At 43.1% G+C, this 20,693-nt stretch overlaps 1 protein-coding gene across 9 annotated transcripts in view; it reads left to right on the top strand.

The window, feature by feature from the left end:
- ccser1 (coiled-coil serine-rich protein 1) overlaps positions 1–20,693 on the top strand; it is a 1,304,709-nt gene that overhangs the window by 203,195 nt on the left and 1,080,821 nt on the right. For all 9 annotated transcript variants that reach the window (XM_068045908.1, XM_068045891.1, XM_068045926.1 and 6 more), the window contains one exon: positions 2,673–3,993. In XM_068045908.1, the coding sequence (XP_067902009.1) occupies positions 2,724–3,993 (1,270 nt within the window). In that variant the 5' untranslated portion in view covers positions 2,673–2,723. The remainder of the gene's footprint in view (positions 1–2,672; positions 3,994–20,693) is intronic.

Here is a 20,693-nt window from a genome sequence, read left to right on the forward strand (position 1 = left end):
GTTCATCCTTAGTTGCCTTGAGAAGGGGTGACCCACCTTCTCCTGGAAGTGCTGCAGTTCTGAATGGTTCTCAGTGGGGAATTCCCAGAACAATGAAGGAGTGGTGATCGACATTTGAATCAGGGTGGTATGTAACTTGGAATGAGGATTCTTTCACCACGTTACTGTTTTGTCCTGTTCCGTGGTAAGAGAGAGGAATCCCAGTGGGTTATTGCAGTGTTCCCTGTAGATAGTGCAGCCATAGTACACTGAGTAGAGGGAGGGGTGGATATAATGCTTTGTGATGGGGCACCAATCAAGTGAACTGCTCTGTCCTGGATGATGTGTTGGTCTCTTGTTTCCTGATCTGTGTTTCATCTTGCCAGCAAAACAACCTCAGACTCCTTGTTGGGGATGTTTTTCACTGCTTGCTATTTTCAGTGAAAAGTTAGACACTAGTTTAAAGTGGGAACAACCGCTTTACTTGCCTACATGCCTACTAAGAGAAATGACCAACAGAAGAAATCCCAAACCTTTACAAAGAGTGCTAAATACGGCTAGTAGTTTTTCCAAACCTTATCTTTTGTTGATTTAGGTTTGGGAGTTGAAACACATAAAGTAAAAGTAATGCACCTCGGAATGACCCATGAATATTATGGCATATGAAGGCAGGTAGTTTCTGGAAAGCCTTCTTATTTAGTTAGATGTCAATCTGAGCAACTTTATAAGTGTAATGTGACATATTGGCTGGAATTTTACGGCCTCCCCCCCAACAAGCGGGCTGGTGGTGGAGGGGGGGATGGGGGAGGGAGGGGGAGGGGGGGATGGTTTGGAGGGCATTAAATTGAGTGGGAGGCAGGGGTCCATTCCCGACCTCCTCCCACCCCCACTGCAATTTTACAGGGAGTGGCAGAGGCGAGAAACTGCCACTTCAGGACCTCCTCCTGCCTTCGCACGTATTTTACCTTCGCTGGCCGGACGGCAAAGGCACGAAGAACCCCATCTGGTAAAACCAGATAGCTTTCTTGCAGGTTGGGTAGGGAGGAGGTGGGGGGCGGCCTCCTGATTGGGCACCTTGTGCCCCACGGAGGGCCGCCCCCACCGCACAACAGCTAAAGACTTACCTTCATCTTGCTTCCGATGGCTGGGTGTAGTCCCAGCAGTGGCCATCGTTCCCAGTGGTGCTGCTGGGACTAAGAGCTACCGGCCTGCTGAATGACCAGCAGCTCCATTAGGCGGGACTTCCTGTCTCAAGACCAATTAAGGGCCTGGAGAGCAAAAAATTCCCAGTCTGGCTCCTCAGGCCTGGCGGAGGCAGGCTCCCCCCGACTTTCTGGCCGGTGGGCGGTGCCTCCCGTCCAATGTAAAATTCCGGCCACTAACTCAATTGGTGGTAATGTCACTACCGGGTCTGAAAGTTTAGGGTTCAAGCCTCACAGTGCACGTAGATGCATAAACCCGGACTGCTGGTTCTGGGTGAGTAGTTAAACTGAGGTCTGCTTAGTTGATGTTGCACACCTTGTGCAACCATTCAAGGAAGGTCAGGCAGTTCTCCTACTATTACACCGACAATTCCTCCCTCAACTAATCAAACCGGTTATTCATCCCAATACTGTGTGTGGAAACTTACTGGTAGAGAAGTAATTCTTTGAGATTTAATTGTTTGATAGAAATTTTATACATCCAGTACACCATTACAACATTAAATATTTTAGTGCATCAAGTTAGTATTTAGCTTTATGTTTGCTGGGCCTTGTTATTTCGGTGGTACTATTGATTAATTCAATAAATTTCTTTAAGATTGCCTCCAAAAATGCTCATTACTTACAATCCAATGCTGAGGCTGCCCTATCTTCAGTAAAAGTTAACAGCTATCCTATAATTGAAGCCAATTTGTCTGTCAGCTTCGCAAAGTAGTTCTGACAGGTTTTAGAATTTAGAACATTACTTTTGCTCATGATTCTGAGTTCTTTGTCCCAAACTGTATGGGAGATGGAGAGTTTTGTTCCCCTTCTAACTCTACCTCATTTACAATTGATTAAGGAGTGCTGTGTGGCAGGGGGAGGCCTTAACCGATGTGGAAGAATATAATTTTCAGAAGAGAAATGTTATTTAAGTAGTAATATATAGCCAAATGTTACCATTGGATTTAATATTACCTCTTCATTTCCCCTTCTAATACCATTTTCTTTGCCCTGTGTATTTGGGTTGTAATGTTGTCCTCACTGTGTATAACGGGCACATTGATAACATGATTCTATGATAAGTACAGGGTACTTATTAAACAGCTTGAAACATTCGGAATGCTTATTAGTGGCACCTTTGTAATTGACTCCAATGTTGATAGCATATGGGTTAGCACTATTTGCTACATATAGGTGGCTGCCCATAATAAGTGGAGATGGTGAGTGGTGCAGACTATACCACCAACTTCCAGTATTATAAATTCTGCCACATAAATCATGCCTTCATGTAGGTTTTGCTGGATTGCAAACTACTGGATGCAAAACTAATTGGTGACACTTTTGGACCAAATGTTATGATAATTGGGATGCTGGACTGGAGATCTAATTGTTTCTAAACATTGTACTAGAAATACTGTATTTGTAACACTGATGAAGAGCATGTATTATTTCCTGAATTGGAAAAAGGTTCTTTGTCCTCTAATGTTGTTTTTTCCTTCCACAACCCAGGTTGACGGTCCTACAGTTTAACACAGTCTGGTGGGTTGAGAGACTGTGCTGATGGGGGACACAGGATCGCGGCGTTCCACTCTGGTCTCCAGGTTGCCGATCTTCAGACGAAGCACCTCAAAAAGACGCGATTCCCTCCCATCCTCACCGTCCTCTGCCACCAATGGGGTCCACACCTCCTCTCCGTCTAGCACCAACTCCAGCTCCAGCAGCATGGGAAAGCGCAGGAACATCTTCCGCACCCCCTCCATTGGCTTCCACAGCAAAAAGACTCACGAGCACCAAGCGGAAGGCCGCGACTCCAACTTAAATCTCTGCAACGGAGTTCAGTCTCAGGAAAGTTCAAGTCAAAAGGAGCACATTGAAGAGAGCGTCAGGACAAAGAGTAGGCATTCGTTTGGGTTCGGTGTTCCACGTGGCAAAAAGATCACCCGATCGGTGACGGAAGACTTTGAAAAGGGGAAAGACCTGTCCAGCAACAAAAATGTTTTCATGAATTGCATCAGCTCGGGGAGGTCCAGCATCGACGAGGGGGATGATTCCGGCTTTCCGGATGACCACAGCAAGCGTTCCACCAAGCACTCTAACAGGAAGCTGCTTCCCAAATCCTTCTCCACGCACTACAAGCTCTCGAAACACGTCGCACAGAGCCAGTCAATAATCACAGTAGACCAACCCAAAGTCTCGCCAGAGGCCAGCAAGGCTACATTAAGGGGGCCTGTAATTGAGGAATGCTCAAAGTATCTGCAGGTTGAGAATACAGAAGGCTCGTTGCACTCACCTCTACTTTCAAGCGACAACACCACCATACTAACCCCATCCGAATTTGTGCCAATATCAGCGGACTCAGTCTCCGAGGCTGATAAAGAATTTTTGGTCTGTAACTCTGCTGAAGCCGTTCGGAACACCGTTGCGCTTGACCCCAATTTCATTACTACCTCTGTGAACTCTCTCAGCCTTGCTGCTAAAATCTTGACATATGCTGATTGCAGTTACCTAAAAGAGACTGCTCTGCTTTCTGACGTGGAGATTCCTGAAACCCAATCTCACCAAACCCCACAAGCAGCCCCTCAAACTGAGGAAAGTCCACAAATATTTGATTGCCTGGAAACCGAGGAAATCGGTAAAGGTGACACCCAGATTAAGCTGTCCAAACCCATCAGTGAGGAGGTCTCTTCTGTTGCACATGATCTTTTGTCTACCCAAAATGGCCTGGAAGTGAACAGTGTAGCCACTAAGAAGGCGTATAAGTTAACCAGCACAAGCTCTGTACCTATGATTAAACCTCAAGAGCAGTGCCATGGAACGTCTCATTCGACAGGTATGAACATCTGGCAATGCCTTGATTTTTAAGGTTTTCTTCTTGTTTTCAAATCCCTTCAGGATCTTGCCCCTCCCTATTTCTGTAACCTCCTCCAGCTCTTTGACATTCCAAGATCTCTTTGTTCATTCAGTTCTGGTTTCTTCCACATTCTTGATTTTCATCCCTCGACTATTGGTGGCTGTGTCTTCACCAATCTAGGTTCTAAGCCCTGGAATTCCCTCCATAAGCCTCTCTGTCTCTTTACCCATCTATCCTCCTTTAAGACGGTCCTTAAAACCATAGCTCTTTGACCAAGTTTTTGGTCATCAATCCTAATATCAAATTTTTTGGTTTGACGTCAAATTCTGTTTGCCAATATTCCTGTGAAGCCCCTTGGGACATTTTGCTATGTTAAGGGCACTATATAAATTCAAGTTGTTGTTGTTGTCAAGGCTCGAAAAGCAGCTGCATTGAAACTGGTCCAATTCAAGCTTATTAATTGTTTAATACAGAAACATGTCACCGATTGCAATGCCACTGTCTGGCTGAATAATTCAGGTTAAGGGGACATTTAATAGAGGTGCTCAAAATTATGAGGGGTTTTGATAGGGTGTAGACAGGGAGAAAGTGTTTCCACTATCAGGCTGGTCAGTGACCAAAGGAAACAGATTTAAGATAATTAGTAAAAAAAAAAGCCAGGAGGAATGAGAATTTTTTTTTTGCTCAGCAAGTTATTCTGATCTGGAATGCACTGCCTGAAAGTATGGTGGAAGCAGCTTCAATAATAACTTTCAAAATGGAATTGGATATATACTTGGAAAGGAAATATTTGCTGGGCTATGGGGAAAGCTCAGGGTAGTGCATCTTCTGAACCCGCGACCTCTACCACTTAGAAGGACAAGAGCAGCAGATGCATGGGTTTCCCTCCAAGCCTCACACCATCCTGACTTGGAACTATATCACAGTTCCTTCACCATCACTGGGTCAAAAGCCTGGAACTCCCTTCCCAAAGCACTGTGGGTGTACCTACACTACATGGACTGCAGTGGTTCTAGAGGGCGGCTCGCCACCACTTCTCAAGGGCAATTAGGGACGGACAATAAATGCAGGCCTGTCCAGCAACATCACATCCAAATCCCATGAACAACTCACTTCTAGAACTCTTCCAGTGCTGTAGGTTAACTGGCCATTAAGGATATTCAAGAACGGGTCTTACACTGATAAATGAGGAGTGCAATTTTAAGGCTAACTTTGGAGAGAGCGGGAGGTTGAAAAGTGTGACAGTAATTGCGGAGAATGGAGAAGTTGAGAGTAACTGTTTTTAAACTATAGCTATCATAATTTTGAGGTACAGGGGTAAGGTTAACATATATACAACTATGTTTGAACAGTAGATATAAGGTCCCACAAGAGCGGGTCTGAACAGTTGCACTATATCAGTACTTAAAAACCAGTTCACATTTTGACACTTTATGCTGATCTTTTTTGGATGGGACAGACTACAAAAGGGATCATTTTCTTCACGAAAGAGAACTGACTGGCAGAGAGCTATCTGACAATGCCACAGAATGCACAGATTAGAGCAGGCGAATACCAGGGCTAATAATAATCTTTGCAGCTATTGGAGGTCAAGAAGTCACCATGTATTCTCTGAGATAATCTTAGTAGGTTGAGCAACTTTGACATCAATGAGATAGAGACACCAGCCAAGTGGGAAAGCCTCCAAATGAGAAAAACGGTGGCATTTATATATCTAGTTACACAGTTACATTACATAACCGTCCACCTAACTAACCCAAATTGACAAAATTCTAAGATCACAGCTCGTGAGTACTGACAGCTCCTTGTAAATAACTTATAAACAGCAGCATTTAATTTCCTTGATCTTTTTACTACTGTGGGAGCCTGATTAATCTAAACTGCTTATTAAAAATTTAATATTATGAAATATGCATGATGCGGTGACTGGCTTTAAAGCAACAGCCACTAACTCCAATTCTGGGCATCACACTTTAGAATGGATGTCAAAGCCCTAGCGAGGATACAGAGGAGATTTACGAGAATGGTACCAGGGATGAGGGACTTGAGTGACATGGGGAGACGAGAGGGTGGGATTGTTCTCCTTAGAGCAGGGAAGATTAAGGGAAGATGTGATAGAGGTGTTTAAATGATGAAGAGTTTTAGAGTAGATGGGGAGAAACTGCTCCTGTGACCAAAGTATCAGTGACCAGAGGACACAGATTTCAGAAAATCTATTCTTCATCTGCTGCCTTAATTTAGAATGACTCATAGCCAACTAGTTCAGAGTGGGCGCGAGAGAGAAAAACAACGTGCAATATGTCAGAGGTTAAACTTGCAAAAAAATAAGATTGAGTATTAATTTGGAAACTGTTTTTAACTTGCTTTCACTCATTCTCCTCTTTTGATAACTTTACCAGATGAGTTGTTGCACATACAATAGATGTAGTACTGTGCAGAAATTAGAGTGGGTGTCGCGGTTAAAGGTTATGGGGATGTTGCAGTTAGAGTAGAGGCAATTTGACCCGGTGTTATGTAGGTCTCTGTTTCTAAAGCAGGATCCAACTGCAAGAATGACATTTTTATTTACAATGGGCTGGATTTTACAAACACCCCCCCCCCCCCCACCACTTCGATGTAGTGGTTGTGGCGGCTGGAAAATGCCTCTGGGACAGGCCCACATGGGCCTCCGCGCCGGGAAGGCCCGGCCCAATATTACCGACAGCTGCAAGGCCTCATGGTGACCCTCCTGTTGCTCGGCGATAGAAGGCAAATTTAAATATGCAAAAAAAGTTAATGAAAGAATTAATCACTCGGGGCAGTCCGCCCCAGCCATTTAAATGAGCTGCCGCATTTAATATCGGGGCAGCTCCGCGTCGAGTGGTCTGCCCGTGCGGGTCATCATAGTTTATGTAAGATTCAGCCCAATATCTCATTTTAGAATTAATTGGAATATCTTTAAGTTTCAAAAACTAACTCATATCTTGTACCTCCCCCCTTCTTGATGGCATTAACAGTAAGCTTATACCATTCTCTGCACTTTCCCTAATCCTTTACACACCAGCATACTATTGTGCATGGGTGATACTGGAGGAATGTTGCAGTTAAGTAGTTAATTGGAATTTCTGCCAGATGCTACAGGATAGAGAGAGAGAGAGAGAGAGAGAGATAGTGAGAGGTCGTGTGTGAATTGCATCTAGTCATTTACTGATTAGAGTAGCTAATCATTTATGGGAACTAGTTTCTTTACTGAGATTTGAAATTTGGAAGTAATTCATTTCTGCTGTGGAAGATAAGCAGCCACAGTCCATTCATTACAGAGGAAATTACACCCTGAGTCGGGGAGAACAAGATGGGTTGCATCAACTAGAGATGAGGTTAGAATTTCAAAACATCAGCTTTTCGTGCATTTGTCAATGCTGCTGGCATCATCAATGTGTTTTTAGCAGCTTATAATAAATCCATTTTAGATCTCCTGATTTGTGCATCTGTCACCAGACCACTCATTAAAAAAAGATTAAATGTACAATTGTACCATTTGAACTATACCATGTGTATTTCTTATTTGTCATTTTATATACAATATATATCGTTTGCAGTTGGAGTCTTGTCCCAACCAGTGATGAATTAGTTCTGTTACTACAAAATATTGAATATATATTTATTGAGCAAGATGATCTGACAGAATAATGGGGGAGTGTCAAAGTCACAGGCTGCATTATGATGAGTGACGTCAAAACACTTCCTGGACTTGCTTTCTGTTTGTGCCAGAGATAGCTATTAGAAATGAACAGAAACAATATTGGGTCCAGTTTTAACACCATCCAAGTGAATGGGATTTGAATGAGTTAAAATTCCCCTCAATGAGTTTTATCTTTGAGGAAAACAAAGTAACAATGGAACTGGTCTCATTACTGACTGCAATTTTGGAGTGAACCTTGCCTAACTGTGTAAAACAGGTGATTGCAAGTTGGAGGTGCACTTTACATTGAAGTCAATGATAAATAAAAATGGGGAGAGACTTAAATCTGGCTGTCAACTCTTTTTCTATTTAACCAGTTTTACACTTTTGCACATGTCCAGCTCTACTCCAGTGTGTCATTATAGATTTCAACGTGCTTGTGCTGTCATGATAACAAAACCTTTTAATCGATTAGTGTAGATATCCTGTCTTCAGCAATTATGTTGCTTGCAGTGTGGTTGCTACGGTAACGTACCTACCTTAGATGGGGCTTTCTGCAATGTGCAGATGATTGTTGAATACAGCTTCGGGCACGTTACTAATATGCCCCCATATAAAACAAAAACAGATATGTAAAAGTCTATCTCAACTCATGAACTCACCAGAGCTGACTCCAGTTGTCTGGGGTCCTGTCCGTAGGCCTCCTAGGAATTTCCATATCAAAGTGAAAGGAATACTGCTTATAAAATATAACAGCAAGTTGAATAAAATAAGGTTAGGATATTGTAAAGGTTACATGAGGTAAGTCAAGTTACTGCTAAAGATTGTAATGGGGGTGGGGGGTGGGGGTGGTGGTGGGGAACAATAGGTGAAGGGATGGAAGCCATCTACAGGTTTGAGGCCCAGGAAAGGAATGATTTAGAGCAGGAGACTTGGATGCGTCTTTATTTTAATGCAGCCAAGATGCAAGAATGAAGAAGAGGATGCAAGACCAATTGAGAAATGAAAACAGAGAGGAAGGACCAGAAGCAGCAATGATCCTGTAAGGACGTATGGTTATATTCTAGGTTCATATATAATATATTTCTAAAATAGACTGATGGAGGAATGAGAGAGAAAGAATGTTTCTCCCCTAGGCTATCAGATGACAAAGGGGTGCAAATGTAATTGTGATGCTTTGACTATGTGGTCAGCATGTGTCCTAGGCCCAACCATCTTCAGCTGCTTCATCAAGGACCTTCCCTCCATCATAAGGTCAGAAGTGGGGATGTTTGCTGATAATTGCACAATGTTCAGCACCATTCATGGCGACTCAGATACTGAAAAAGCCCATGTCCAGATACAGCAAGACCTGGACAACAGCTTGGGCTGATAAGTGGCAAGTAATATTTGCGCCACACAAATGCCAGGCAATGACCATCTCAAACAAGAGAAAATCTAACCATCTCGCCTTCACATTCAATGGCATTACTGTCGCTGAATCCCCTACTAACAACATCCTGGGGGTTATCATTGACCAGAAACTGAACTGGACCAGCCACATAAATGCTGTGACTACAAGAGCAGGCCAGAGGCTGGGAATTTGGCGGCGAGTAACTCGCCACCTGTCTCCCCAATGCCTGTCCCCCATCTACAAGGCACAAGTCAGGAGTGTCATGGAATACTCTCCACTTGCCTGGATGGGATGCAGCTCCAACAACATTTAAGAAGCTCGACACCATCCAGGACAAAGCAGCCACTTGATTGGCACCCCATCCATCACCTTCAACATTCACTCCCTTCACCACCAACACACAGTGGCAGCAGTGTGTACCTTCTACAAGAGGCATTGCAGCAACTCACCAAGGCTCCTTCAACAGCACCTTCCAAGCCCGTGACCTCTGCCACCGACAAGGACAGGGTAGCAGATGCATGGGAACACCACCACCTGCAAGTTCCTCTCTAAGTCACACACCATCCTGACTTGGAACTTTATTACCATTCTTTCACCGTCACTGGGTCAAAATCCTGGAACTCCCTTCCTAACAGCACTGTGGGTGTACCTACACTCCAAGGACTCCAGCATTCAAGAAGGCAGCTCATCACCACCTTCTCAAGGGCAATTAGGGATGGGCAATAAATGACAGCCTAGCCAGAGATGCCCACATCCTATGAATGAATTTTTTTTAAAAAGCAGGCAAGAGGCTTGCTATCTACTAGGTCTACTCCAATCAAACCTCTAGGAGGCATGAATGAGCAGTCTAGTAATACTTGATTCTTCGGTCAACTGGGAGGAACTTCCTTTAAATGCAACGCTTGAAATCGGAAACTCAGTAGTGAAGGTCTAGCCGATACCTATGGTAGTGATGCAGCAGGTTTCAACATGATGCACTGCCCTTGGTTCATTTCTTAATAAAGGAAGGAACTTGTATTATGCAGCGTTTTTCACAACTTAAGGATATCCCAAAGTGCTTTACAACCAATTAAGTACTTTTGAAGTGTAGTCACTGTTGTAATATAGGAAATGCGGCAGCCAATTTGTACGAAGCAAACTTATTGCTTTTTGATCTTTCCCTCCCTCTGTCTTGTGTCTGTACCTCATTTGGTCTCTGGCTCTCATTATTCCTCCTGAGACTCATCTGCATTTTAAAAAATCCAATGTTTGTGATGCTGTCATGAATGGCAGTCATTTGATTCTGGTTCTTTGACCTTGGTGCTTCGGCTCTCTTGCTCTGACCTGCTCAGTTTGTCTCACTTGTGCCAGCAGGTTCCTGCCCCCTTCTAGTCTTTGTCACTACCCAACCTTCCTGTGTCTCTCAAACGTTCCAAGTAAATGAGAAAGAAAGATCGTGCATTTATATAGCATCTCTCACATCCTAAAGAACTTTGCTGATGAAGTACTTTTGAAATATGGCCACAGTTATTTTGCAGGCTGACATGGCTGCTAAATTGTGCACAGCAAGATTCCACAGCAGTGAAATAACTGGCTGGTTAATCTGTTTTAGTGATGTTGTCCAAGGCACTGGGAGAATATTCTGCTCCTCTTGGAATATTTCCTTATGAGCTTTTACATCCACCTGAGAGGGCCCTTGAGGCTTGGCTTAACATCTCATATGAGGGAGGACACCTTTGACAGTGCTTAACTCCCACAGCACTGCACTGAAATCTCAACCTAGGTTATATGCTCGAATCCTGGAGTGAAGCTTGAACACAGAGCATTTTGCCAATTCTGGATATCTAAAATAAAATTAGAAAATGCTGGAACACATGCCGCTGGTTAACCAGGAGTTGAAAGGACAAAAAAAGTTTTTAATAATATAGGTGCTGGTTGTCCTGATTTTAATTCCAGAATTATTTGTATTTGCATTGTGCACTGGCATTTTCACACTCAAATCTTGGGGTGTGATTGTTTGGTGGTTGATCTGGTTGGCATCCTTCCATCTGCAAAAGATGATGGACACACAGCTAACTATCCATTTAGGTGGGGTGTCTTCTCTTCATGCACCTTTGTTGATGGCTGTGAAGGCCAATCCTTGAGATGCAGGTTCTACCACAAGTGTCGCACATGAAGCTGCCAAGTGATGCTGTGAGTTGTTGTTTTTGACATTGGTGCCTGTTGCCAAGCTGCTGTAGCCACTGGTCATCATGGTAGTGCACACCATTTCCCTCTTTCGTCAGTTAGTGACTCCCAGGTGCGACAGTCGACATTTAGGGCCTTCATGTCATGCTTGCAAGCATCTTGAAGTGGATCTTTGGGCGCCCCACTGGTCATCTGGCCCCGGCTACCTCACCGTACAGAAACTCCTTGGGTATTCGACTGTCTTCCATCTCGTGGACATGTTCGTTCCACAGAAGCTGCCTCTGTTTGATTGGTGCCAACACACTTGGGAATTCTGCCTTTGAGAGGACTGCCACATTTGTGATTTTTGTCCTGCCAGGATATACCCGTAATGCGCCACAGACAGCGAAGATGGAAATTATTGAGCTTCCTTTGCTGGTAGCTGTAAGTCACCTATGTTTCACAGCCATAGAGCAAGGTGCTGAGAACACAGGCCTTATAAACCATTAGCTTGGTCCTAAGGGTCAGCTTGGTGTTATCTCATGCGCGTTTCACAAGTCGGCCAAAGGTGGTAGCTGCTTTCCCTGTGCGTGTATTGAGCTCTGTATCAAGGGACAGATTGTCTGTCACAGTGGACCCAAGGTAGCAGAATTTGCCGACCACTTCCATTGGGGTGTTATTTAGTGTGATCAGGGGCAGTGATGCAACACCTTGTCCTATGACGACGGTTTTCTGGATGCTGATAGTCAAGAAGAACAAATTACAAGCCTGGGAGAAACAGTCCATGAATCTTGGTAGCTGAGTTTCCGTGTGAGTGACTAACGCAGCATCATCAGCATAGAGGAGTTCTCTGATCAAGAGACAATGTGTTTTTGTCTTCGCTTTCAGCCTTGATAGATTGTAGAGTTTGTCGTCTGACCTAGTGTGCTAGTAGACTCCTTCCATATCTGCAGGGTAGGCGAAGGTCAGGATCATGGAGAAACAGATGCCAAACAGAACGGGGACTGGGCCACAACCCTGTTTCACTGCATTCTTCACTCCGAAACTGTCGGAAGTGGAGCCATCAAATTGTACAGCGGAGTGTATGTTGTCATTGAAGGAGCAGATGAGACTGAGGAGCTTCGGTGGAAGCCAATTTTTCCTGAAATCTTGTAGACCCCTGCTCTGCTGACGGTGTTGAATGCCTTAGTGAGAAGTACAAAAATAAGATAAAAGGATGTACTCTGTTCCCTACACTTCTCTTGTAGCTGGCGTATGGAGAAGATCATATCCACAGTAGAACTACCAGCACGGAAACCTGTGCTTTGAGGTACACTTGGTCTGAAAGTAGATGGAGTGTTTTAAGTATGATCCTCGCAAAGGCCTTCCTTTGTGACGCTGAGAGGTTGATCTATTAAACAAAATAATCTATACGACCAGCGTCCAGCCACGAATCACATTTGCAAGTTGGAAATCCTGCAGAAAGATGCCTGTTCTGCTCTGAATTTTTTCGTAGATCTTTTGCTTTCTTTTTAAATTCATCTTGGATTGGCAGTGGATTACAAGGCAGTAATCCAATTATTAAAGCAAAGCTTGAAAGATTTTGAGCCACAGTTTGAGCCCTGAGATTCAATCACTGTCTTGAACTCATTCTGTTATCAGCTCTTGTAAATAAACATGCAGAGTTTCAATTAGCAGTCAAGAGTAATAGAGTGGTGCCTTTGTCAGCGAAAGCTTATAATTAAATTGTGACGAAAGTAGAATTTTTGATCCGTATTGAAATAAAGACCATTTATATGTTGTGTTTTGTTATCTGATGGTAGATGTACAGGGTGAGACTATTTCAGAAATAACTGCAGTTAAGATAGAAGTAGAGGTAGGCCTTTCAGCCCATTGAGTCTGCGCTGGCCCTTCCAGGTAGCAATCCAACTAATCCTACTCCACCACTCTTTCCCCATAGTCCTGTGAATTTTCTCCTTCATGCATTTATCCAATTCCCTTTTGAAGGCTCCTATTGAATCTATACCCATCACCCTCCTGGATAGAGTATTCCAAATCCTAACACTTGTGTTAAAATGTTTTACCTTATGTCGCCTCTCGTACTTTTGCCAATTACCTTAAATCTGTGCCCTCTGGTTATCGACCCTTCAGTCATTGCAATAGTTTTTCTTTCTTTACCCAATATAAAACCTCCATGATTTTAAACACCTCAATCAAATCTCCTCTAGCCTTCTCTGCTCTAAGGAGATATTTCCTCAATAGTCTTCAAGATGGAAACCAGAACAAAGAGAGGAAAACTCTTTGATCTGCAGATTAGCCAGGATTCTGAATCTTTCAATCAATATGTACTCAGTCAAAACATTAATTAGATGTTTGAGGCCTGGATGAGATATTTCCTAAGTAAACCTACACGTCACTCTCACCATAACCTTGGATGACAGCTCTTTATTCAGATAATCTTTGATTGAGACGACATAGTGTAAGTTTTTTTGCCATCTCTTCATTTCTGAGTTTGGCTCAGTTCCTAGAGTTAACAATTGGACCTACTAACTCTGCCAGCCAGAGTTTCTAGAGTCAGTCTAATTAACATACAGATGACAAACAGCAGGAACATTACCCATTAGTTTGCTATTTTGGGAGTCTAGCCATGTGTGCTGCTTGAAGATTTAAAGGACTGCAGCAGCTTTAAGGGACAGCACCAAAGATTTTCACTAGCTATGAAAGTTCATCACTGAAATGCATCTAATCAGGCTGGAAGTAAACAAGCTCACCAGTGAGGCTGGCCAACAGCGTGAACTTACATGCCCATGTGCCTCTGTGCTCAGAGCCTAAATGTTCAGCCCAAAGTTTCCGAATAGTTTACCATCAATGGCCATGTGATATTGCAGGGCCTTTTACAGCCCATCTTTCACTTACACATTTCTTCACTCATACTCTTGCATGCTTTCACCACACCAAAGGTATGAGGTATGTAACTACTTAGTTCATATCTCTCCCATCACCCCCATAGGGTGACCTGCTGTCAGTTCAAACCTTCTCTTCCCCACCCCTCACCCTCCACCCACTACCCTCCAATTACTCCTGTTTGTGATTCTATTTTGAGCACTTTGCCAATTGCATTGTTTCCTTTAAAGAACCATCAGTGTGAGTAACTCTCTATCTCAACCACCTGTACAGATAAGGAGGTGAAGGCTGTCGCTACATTTACAATATTGCTAAGGTGCAGGATTTTAATCTCCATGTGTAGCGGTTATTAGTCATCTGTAGTATACAACAAGTGTTCGTCATCATCTGGTAAGGGCTGGTGCCTTCTGTCAAGAGCATATGTTGTGTATCACAATGACTCAGGGTCAAGTGCATAGTGCTTTGCTTTGGATTAGTTTTTTTTCGCTCTATCCATTGGATGCTTCAAGAATGCAGTTGATGGAACAAAAGATCTCAAGCTGATTGTGATTTGTGTCATTAGGTTGGTTACAGATTTTGGGTAATTGTACAATGGAAGTGCCTTAGTTTCCCTATCTCCTCATGTTTGATTTCTATAGCTTGGCTGTCTCTGCTGACACCCTGCAGTTGATGTCCTATCTACATTGAGTAATCCATTTATGGTTTATTTTTCCCACACACCCCTCCCTTGTGTGTTAGCTGTAGCATCAAAGGTGGAGATGAGACTGTGATTGAGCAGATCAATAACTGAAGTATCACGGCTAACAGAGGGCCAAAGTCTAGAGGATTGGAAGTTTGAAATTGACTTGAGGGAGAGGTTTTTCCAGGCATGAATGCAGAAAGAAGTCCGGTTGGGAGGGGGAAGGGGGTTGTGAGGGATTGTAGGAAGTGAATGGAGCTGGTCTTCTGTGTTGGGATGATGGGAATAGAGAGGCCATATGGGATAGCAAAGTGGTTATGAATATGGGTAGGAGGGGTTAAGGAAGGGCGGGAGGGCAGAGGAGAGAGAGCAAGATGAGTTGAGATGGAGGTTGGAATCACCAAGGATGAGAAGTTTCTCAATGCACAGAGTGAGGATTGAAAGACGTGAGGAGAGCTTGTTGGGAAGCATGGGTGGGCAGCAAAGGTTCCTTTGTCAAAACAACTCTGACGATTCAAGGAAATATTTAGGTTTTACTCAAGTACTTACATCAGGTTGCAGCTGCATGGAGCTGTACACTGTGACTGACTTTACTGTAGGATCGCAAATTCAGACACATAGCCGTCAGACTGGATTTGCTTCATCTGCTGGTCTGCCCCCAGGCTGATTTTCAAGGGCTTTCTGTAACTTGGAGGATGTACTTCCCACTGATTAGTGACTCATGTAAACAGTTGTACTCTGGGAAATCCCTCGGGAAACCCTTGATTCTTTTACTGACGGCTCACACTGCTTTGCAGTGCACTTACATAGAAGGATCTGTAAATAAATAAGTAATCAGTTTTTTTTAAAAAGCTGGATGACTTGATAAAATACCCTTTCATTGAAGTGAGCAACAACTCACAATGGACAGATTGTGACAATACATTGTATGAAATAAATATGTACACCTGGGTAAGGTGGCATAGTGGTTATGTTACTCGACTTGTAATCCAAAAGAGGCCTAGACTAATGATCTGGAGATGTGAGTTCAAATCCCAACATGGCACTGGGGAATTTAAATTCAGTTAATTAAATAAATCTGGAATTTACAGAAAGATACCATCAGTAATGATGATCATGAAACTACCGGATATTTGTAAAAAATGATCTGGTTCACTAATGTCCTTTATGGACTCCAGACCCACAGCAATGTGGATGACTCTTAACTACCCTCTGAACAAGCAAGCCACTCAGTTGTCAAGGGCAATTAGGTGATGTGAGAGTGACTGCCCTTGACATCAAGGCAGCATTTGACCGAGTATAGCCTCGGGGAGCCCTAGCAAAACTGGAGTCAGTGGGAATCGGGGGGGAAACTCTCTGCTGGTTGGAGTCATACCTAGCACAAAGGAAGATGGTTGCAGATGTTGGAGGTCAATCATCTCAGCTCCAGGACATCACCGCAGGAGTTCCTCAGGGTAGTGTCCTAGGCCCAAACATCTTCAGCTGCTTCATCAATGACCTTCCTTCAATCATAAGGTCAGAAGTGGGGATGTTCACTGATCCCACAATGTTCAGCACCGTTAGCGATTCCTCAGATACTGAAGCAGTCCGAGTCCAAATGCAGCAAGACCTGGACAAAATTCAGGCTTTGGCTGCTAAGTGGCAAGTTCCGTTCACGGCACACAAGTGCCAGGCAATGACCATCCAACAAGAGAGAATCTAACCATCTCCACTTGACATTCAATGGCATTATGATCTCTGAATCCCCCACTATCAATATCCTGGGGGTTCCCATTGATCAGAAGCTGAACTGGAGTAGCCACATAAATAATGTGGCTACAAGAGCAGGTCAGAGGCTAGGAATCCTGCTGCGAGTAACTTATTGTTTTTGGTCCCCACTCCAAACTCTGTTTCCTAGCTACCGACTCCATCCCTCTCCCTGGCAAGAGTTTGCGATTAAGCCAGTCTGTTCGCATATTGGTGTTGCATTTGACCCGAAGATACACTTCCGACCGCATATTCGTGTCATCACCAAGACTACCTATTTCCACCTGCGTAACAATGCCCGACTTTGCTCCTGTCTCTGCTCGTCTGCTGCTGAAATTCTCATTCATAGGAACATAGGAAATAGGAGCAGGAGTAGGACATTCAGCCCCTCGGACCTGCTCCACCATTTAACTAGATCATGGCTGATCTACCTCAACGCCATTTCCCGCACTATCCCCATATCCCTTGATATCTTTAATATCTAGAACGCTATCAATCTCTGTCTTCAATATACTCAATGACTGAGCCTCCACAGCCCTCTAGAGTATAGAATTCCACAGATTCACCACCCTTTGAGTGAAGAAATTCCTCCTCATCTCAATCCTAAATGGCCTACCTCTTATTCTGAGACTGTCTCCTGGTTCCAGATCCCCCAGCGAGGGGAAACATCCTTCCTGCATCTACCCTGTCGACCCCTCTAAGAATTTTGCATGCCTCAATGAGATCACCTCTCATTCTTCTAAGCTCTCGAGAATATAGACCCAGTCTTCTCAATCTCTTCTCATAGGACAATCCTGCCATCCCAGGGATTATCTGGTGAACCTTGTTGCACTCCCTCTATGGCAACAATATCCTTCCTTAGGTAAGAAGACCCAAACTGTACACAATACTCCAGGTGCGGTCTCACCAAGACTCTCTATGCAATTGCAGCAAGAAATATTTACTTCTGTACTCAAATCTTCTTCCAATAAAGGCCAACATATTATTTGTCTTCCTGATTGTTTGCTGCACCTGCATGTTAGCTTTCAGTGACTCATGAACAAGGACACCCAGGTTCTTTTGGACATCACTTCCCAACCTCACCATTTAAGAAATACTCTGTATTTCTGTTTTTCCTACAAAAATGGATAACTTCACATTTTTCCACATTATATTCCATCTGCCATGTTCTTGCCCACTCACTTAGCCTGTCTAAATCCCCTTGAAGCCTCTTTGCATCCTCCTCACAACTTACATTCCCACCTAGTTTTGTGTCACCAGCAAACTTGGAAACATTACATTTTGTCCCCACATCCAAATCATTGATATAGATTGTAAATAGCTGGGGTCCAAGTACTAATGCTTGTGGTACCCCACTGGCCACAGCCTGCCAACCTGAGAATGACCTGTTTATGCCTACTCTCTGTTTTCTGTCTGTTAACAATTCAGTCCATGCCAGTATATTACTCCCAATCCCATGTATTCTAATTTTGCTTACTAACCTCTTGTATGAGACCTTATCAAAAGCCTTCTGAAAATACAAATACACCACATCCACTGGTCCCCCCCTTATTTATTCTACTCATTATATCCACAAAAAGCTCCAAAAGGTTTGTCAAACATGATTTCCCTTTCATATATTCATGTTGACTCTGCCCATGCCTACCATTATTTTTTAACTGTCCCGTTACAACATCCTTTAGAATAGATTCTAGCATTTTATCTACGACCGATGTCAGGCTAACAGGTCTGTAGTTCCCTGTTTTCTTTCTCCCTCCTTTCTTAAATAGTGGGGTTACATTTTCTACCTTCCAATCTGCAGGAAATGTTTCCGAATCTATAGAATTTTGGAAGATGACCACCAATGCATCCACTATCTCGACAGCCACCTCTTTCTACACTCTGGAATGTAGCTCATCAGGTCCAGGGGATTTATCAACTTTCAGTCCCATTAATTTCTCCAGTAGTACTGTTTTACTAATGCTAATTTCTTTCTGTTCCTCATTTTCACTAGTCCCTTGGTGCTTCAGTATTTCTGGGAGTTTTTTGTATCTTCCTTCATGAAGACAGAGTATTTGATTAGTTTCTTTGCCATTTCCTTATTCCCCATTATAAATTCCCCTGTCTCTGCCTGTAATGGACCTACATTTTTCTTTGCTAATCTTTTCCTTTTTACATACCTATAAAAGCGTTTACAGTCCGTTTTTATGTTTTTCGCTAGTTTACTTTCATATTCTATTTTCTGTTTCTTCATCTGTTTCTTGGTCCTCCTTTGCTGAATTCTAAAATGCTCCCAATACTGAGGCTTATTACTTTTTTGGAAACTTTATAAGCCTCTTTCTTTGATCTAATACAATATTTAACTTCTCTTGTTAGCCGCAGTTGTATCATCTTTCCTGTTTGGTTTTTGTGTCTCAAAGGAATGTAAGTTTGTTGTAAACTACATTTTAATTCTTTAAATGCTAGCCATTGCCTGTCTACCATCCTACCTTTTAATGCAGTGTCCCAATCTACCACAGCCAACCTGCCCCTCATACCTTCGTAGTTTTCTTTGTTTAGATTTAAGATCGTAGTTTTGGATTGAACAACATCACTTTCAAACTTATTGTAAAATTTTATCCTAATATGATCACTTTTCCCTAGAGGCTCCTTTACAACAAGATGATTCATTATCCCTTTCTCATTTCACAATACTATACCTATAATAGCCCGTTCTCTAGTTGGTTCCTCAACATACTGCTCTAAAAAAAGAAATTCATGTCTTTGTTATCTCTAGACTTGACTACTCCATGCACTCTTGGCTGGTCTCCCACTTTCTACTCTCTGTAAACTTAAGGTCAGCCAAAACTGCTGCCTGTGTCTTAACTCGCACCAAGTCCTGTTCCCTATCATCCTTGTGCTCGTTGACCTACATTGGCTCCCAGCTGGATCAAGCAACATCTTGATTTAAAAATTTTCATTCTTGTTTTCAAATCCCTCCATGGTCTTGTCCCTCCCTATCTCTGTAATCTCTTCCAACCCCACAGCCCCCCAAGATATCTGTGCTCTTGTGCATCCCTGATTTTTACCATTGGTGGTCATACCTTCAATTGCCTAGGCCCCAAGCTCTGGAACACCCTCCCTACACCTCTCCACCTCTCTCCCTCGCTGTCCTCCTTTAAGACACTCCCTAAAACCTACCTCTTTTACCAAACTTTTGGTCATCTGACCTAATAGTTCTTTTTGTGGCTCAGTGTTGCACCTTATTTTTATAATGCTCCTGTGAAACGCCTTGTGAAGTTTTATGTTAAAGGTGCTATATAAATATGTTTTTGTACTTAATTTCATAAACAGGACACAGGCCTTGAATATTCTCAATCACAGAATTGTTACAGTGCAAAAGGAGGTCATTCGGCCCATCGTATCCACACTGGCTCTCTGAAAAAGCAATTCACTCCGTTCCATTCCCCTGCCTTCTCTCCGTAACTCTGCACATTCTTCCTTTTCATATAACTGTCTAATTCCCATTTGAATTCTTCAATTGAACCTGCCTCCACCACACTTTCAGGCAGTGCATTCCAGACCTTAACCACTCGCTGTGTGAAAAAGTTTGTCCTCATGTCACTTTTGTGGCTTCTCTTACTCAATACTTTCATTCTATGCCCTCTTGTTCTCGATCCTTTGAGGAGTGGGAGCAGTTTCTCCCTGTCTATTCTGTCCAGACCCATCATAATTTTGAATACCTCTATCAAATTACCTCTCATCCTTCTCTTCTCCAAGGAAAACAGTCCTAACTTCTCCAATCTATCTTCATAACTGAAATTCCTCATCCCTGGAACCATTCTTGTGAATCTTTTCTGCACTCTCTCCAATGCCCTCACGTCTTTCCTAAAGTGCAGCGCCCAAAACGGGATGCAATGCTCCAGCTGAGGCCGAACGAGTGTCTTATACAAGTTCAACATAACATCCTTGCTCTTGTACTCTATTAATAAAGCCCAGGATACTGTAAGTTTTATTGACTGCTCTCTCCACCTATCCTATCACCTTCAGTGACTTATGCACATTTACATCCAGGTCCCTCTGCTCCTGCACCCCTTTAGAATTATACCCTTTATTTTATATTGTCTCTCCATGTTCTTCCTATCAAAATGAATCACTTCACATTTTCATTCTTTGATGCTTAGTTAGTTACTGCCCTGACAATGAAGCGTCAA

The sequence above is a fragment of the Heterodontus francisci genome, chromosome 1 (genome assembly GCF_036365525.1).
Source record: "Heterodontus francisci isolate sHetFra1 chromosome 1, sHetFra1.hap1, whole genome shotgun sequence".
Lineage (NCBI taxonomy): Eukaryota > Metazoa > Chordata > Chondrichthyes > Heterodontiformes > Heterodontidae > Heterodontus > Heterodontus francisci.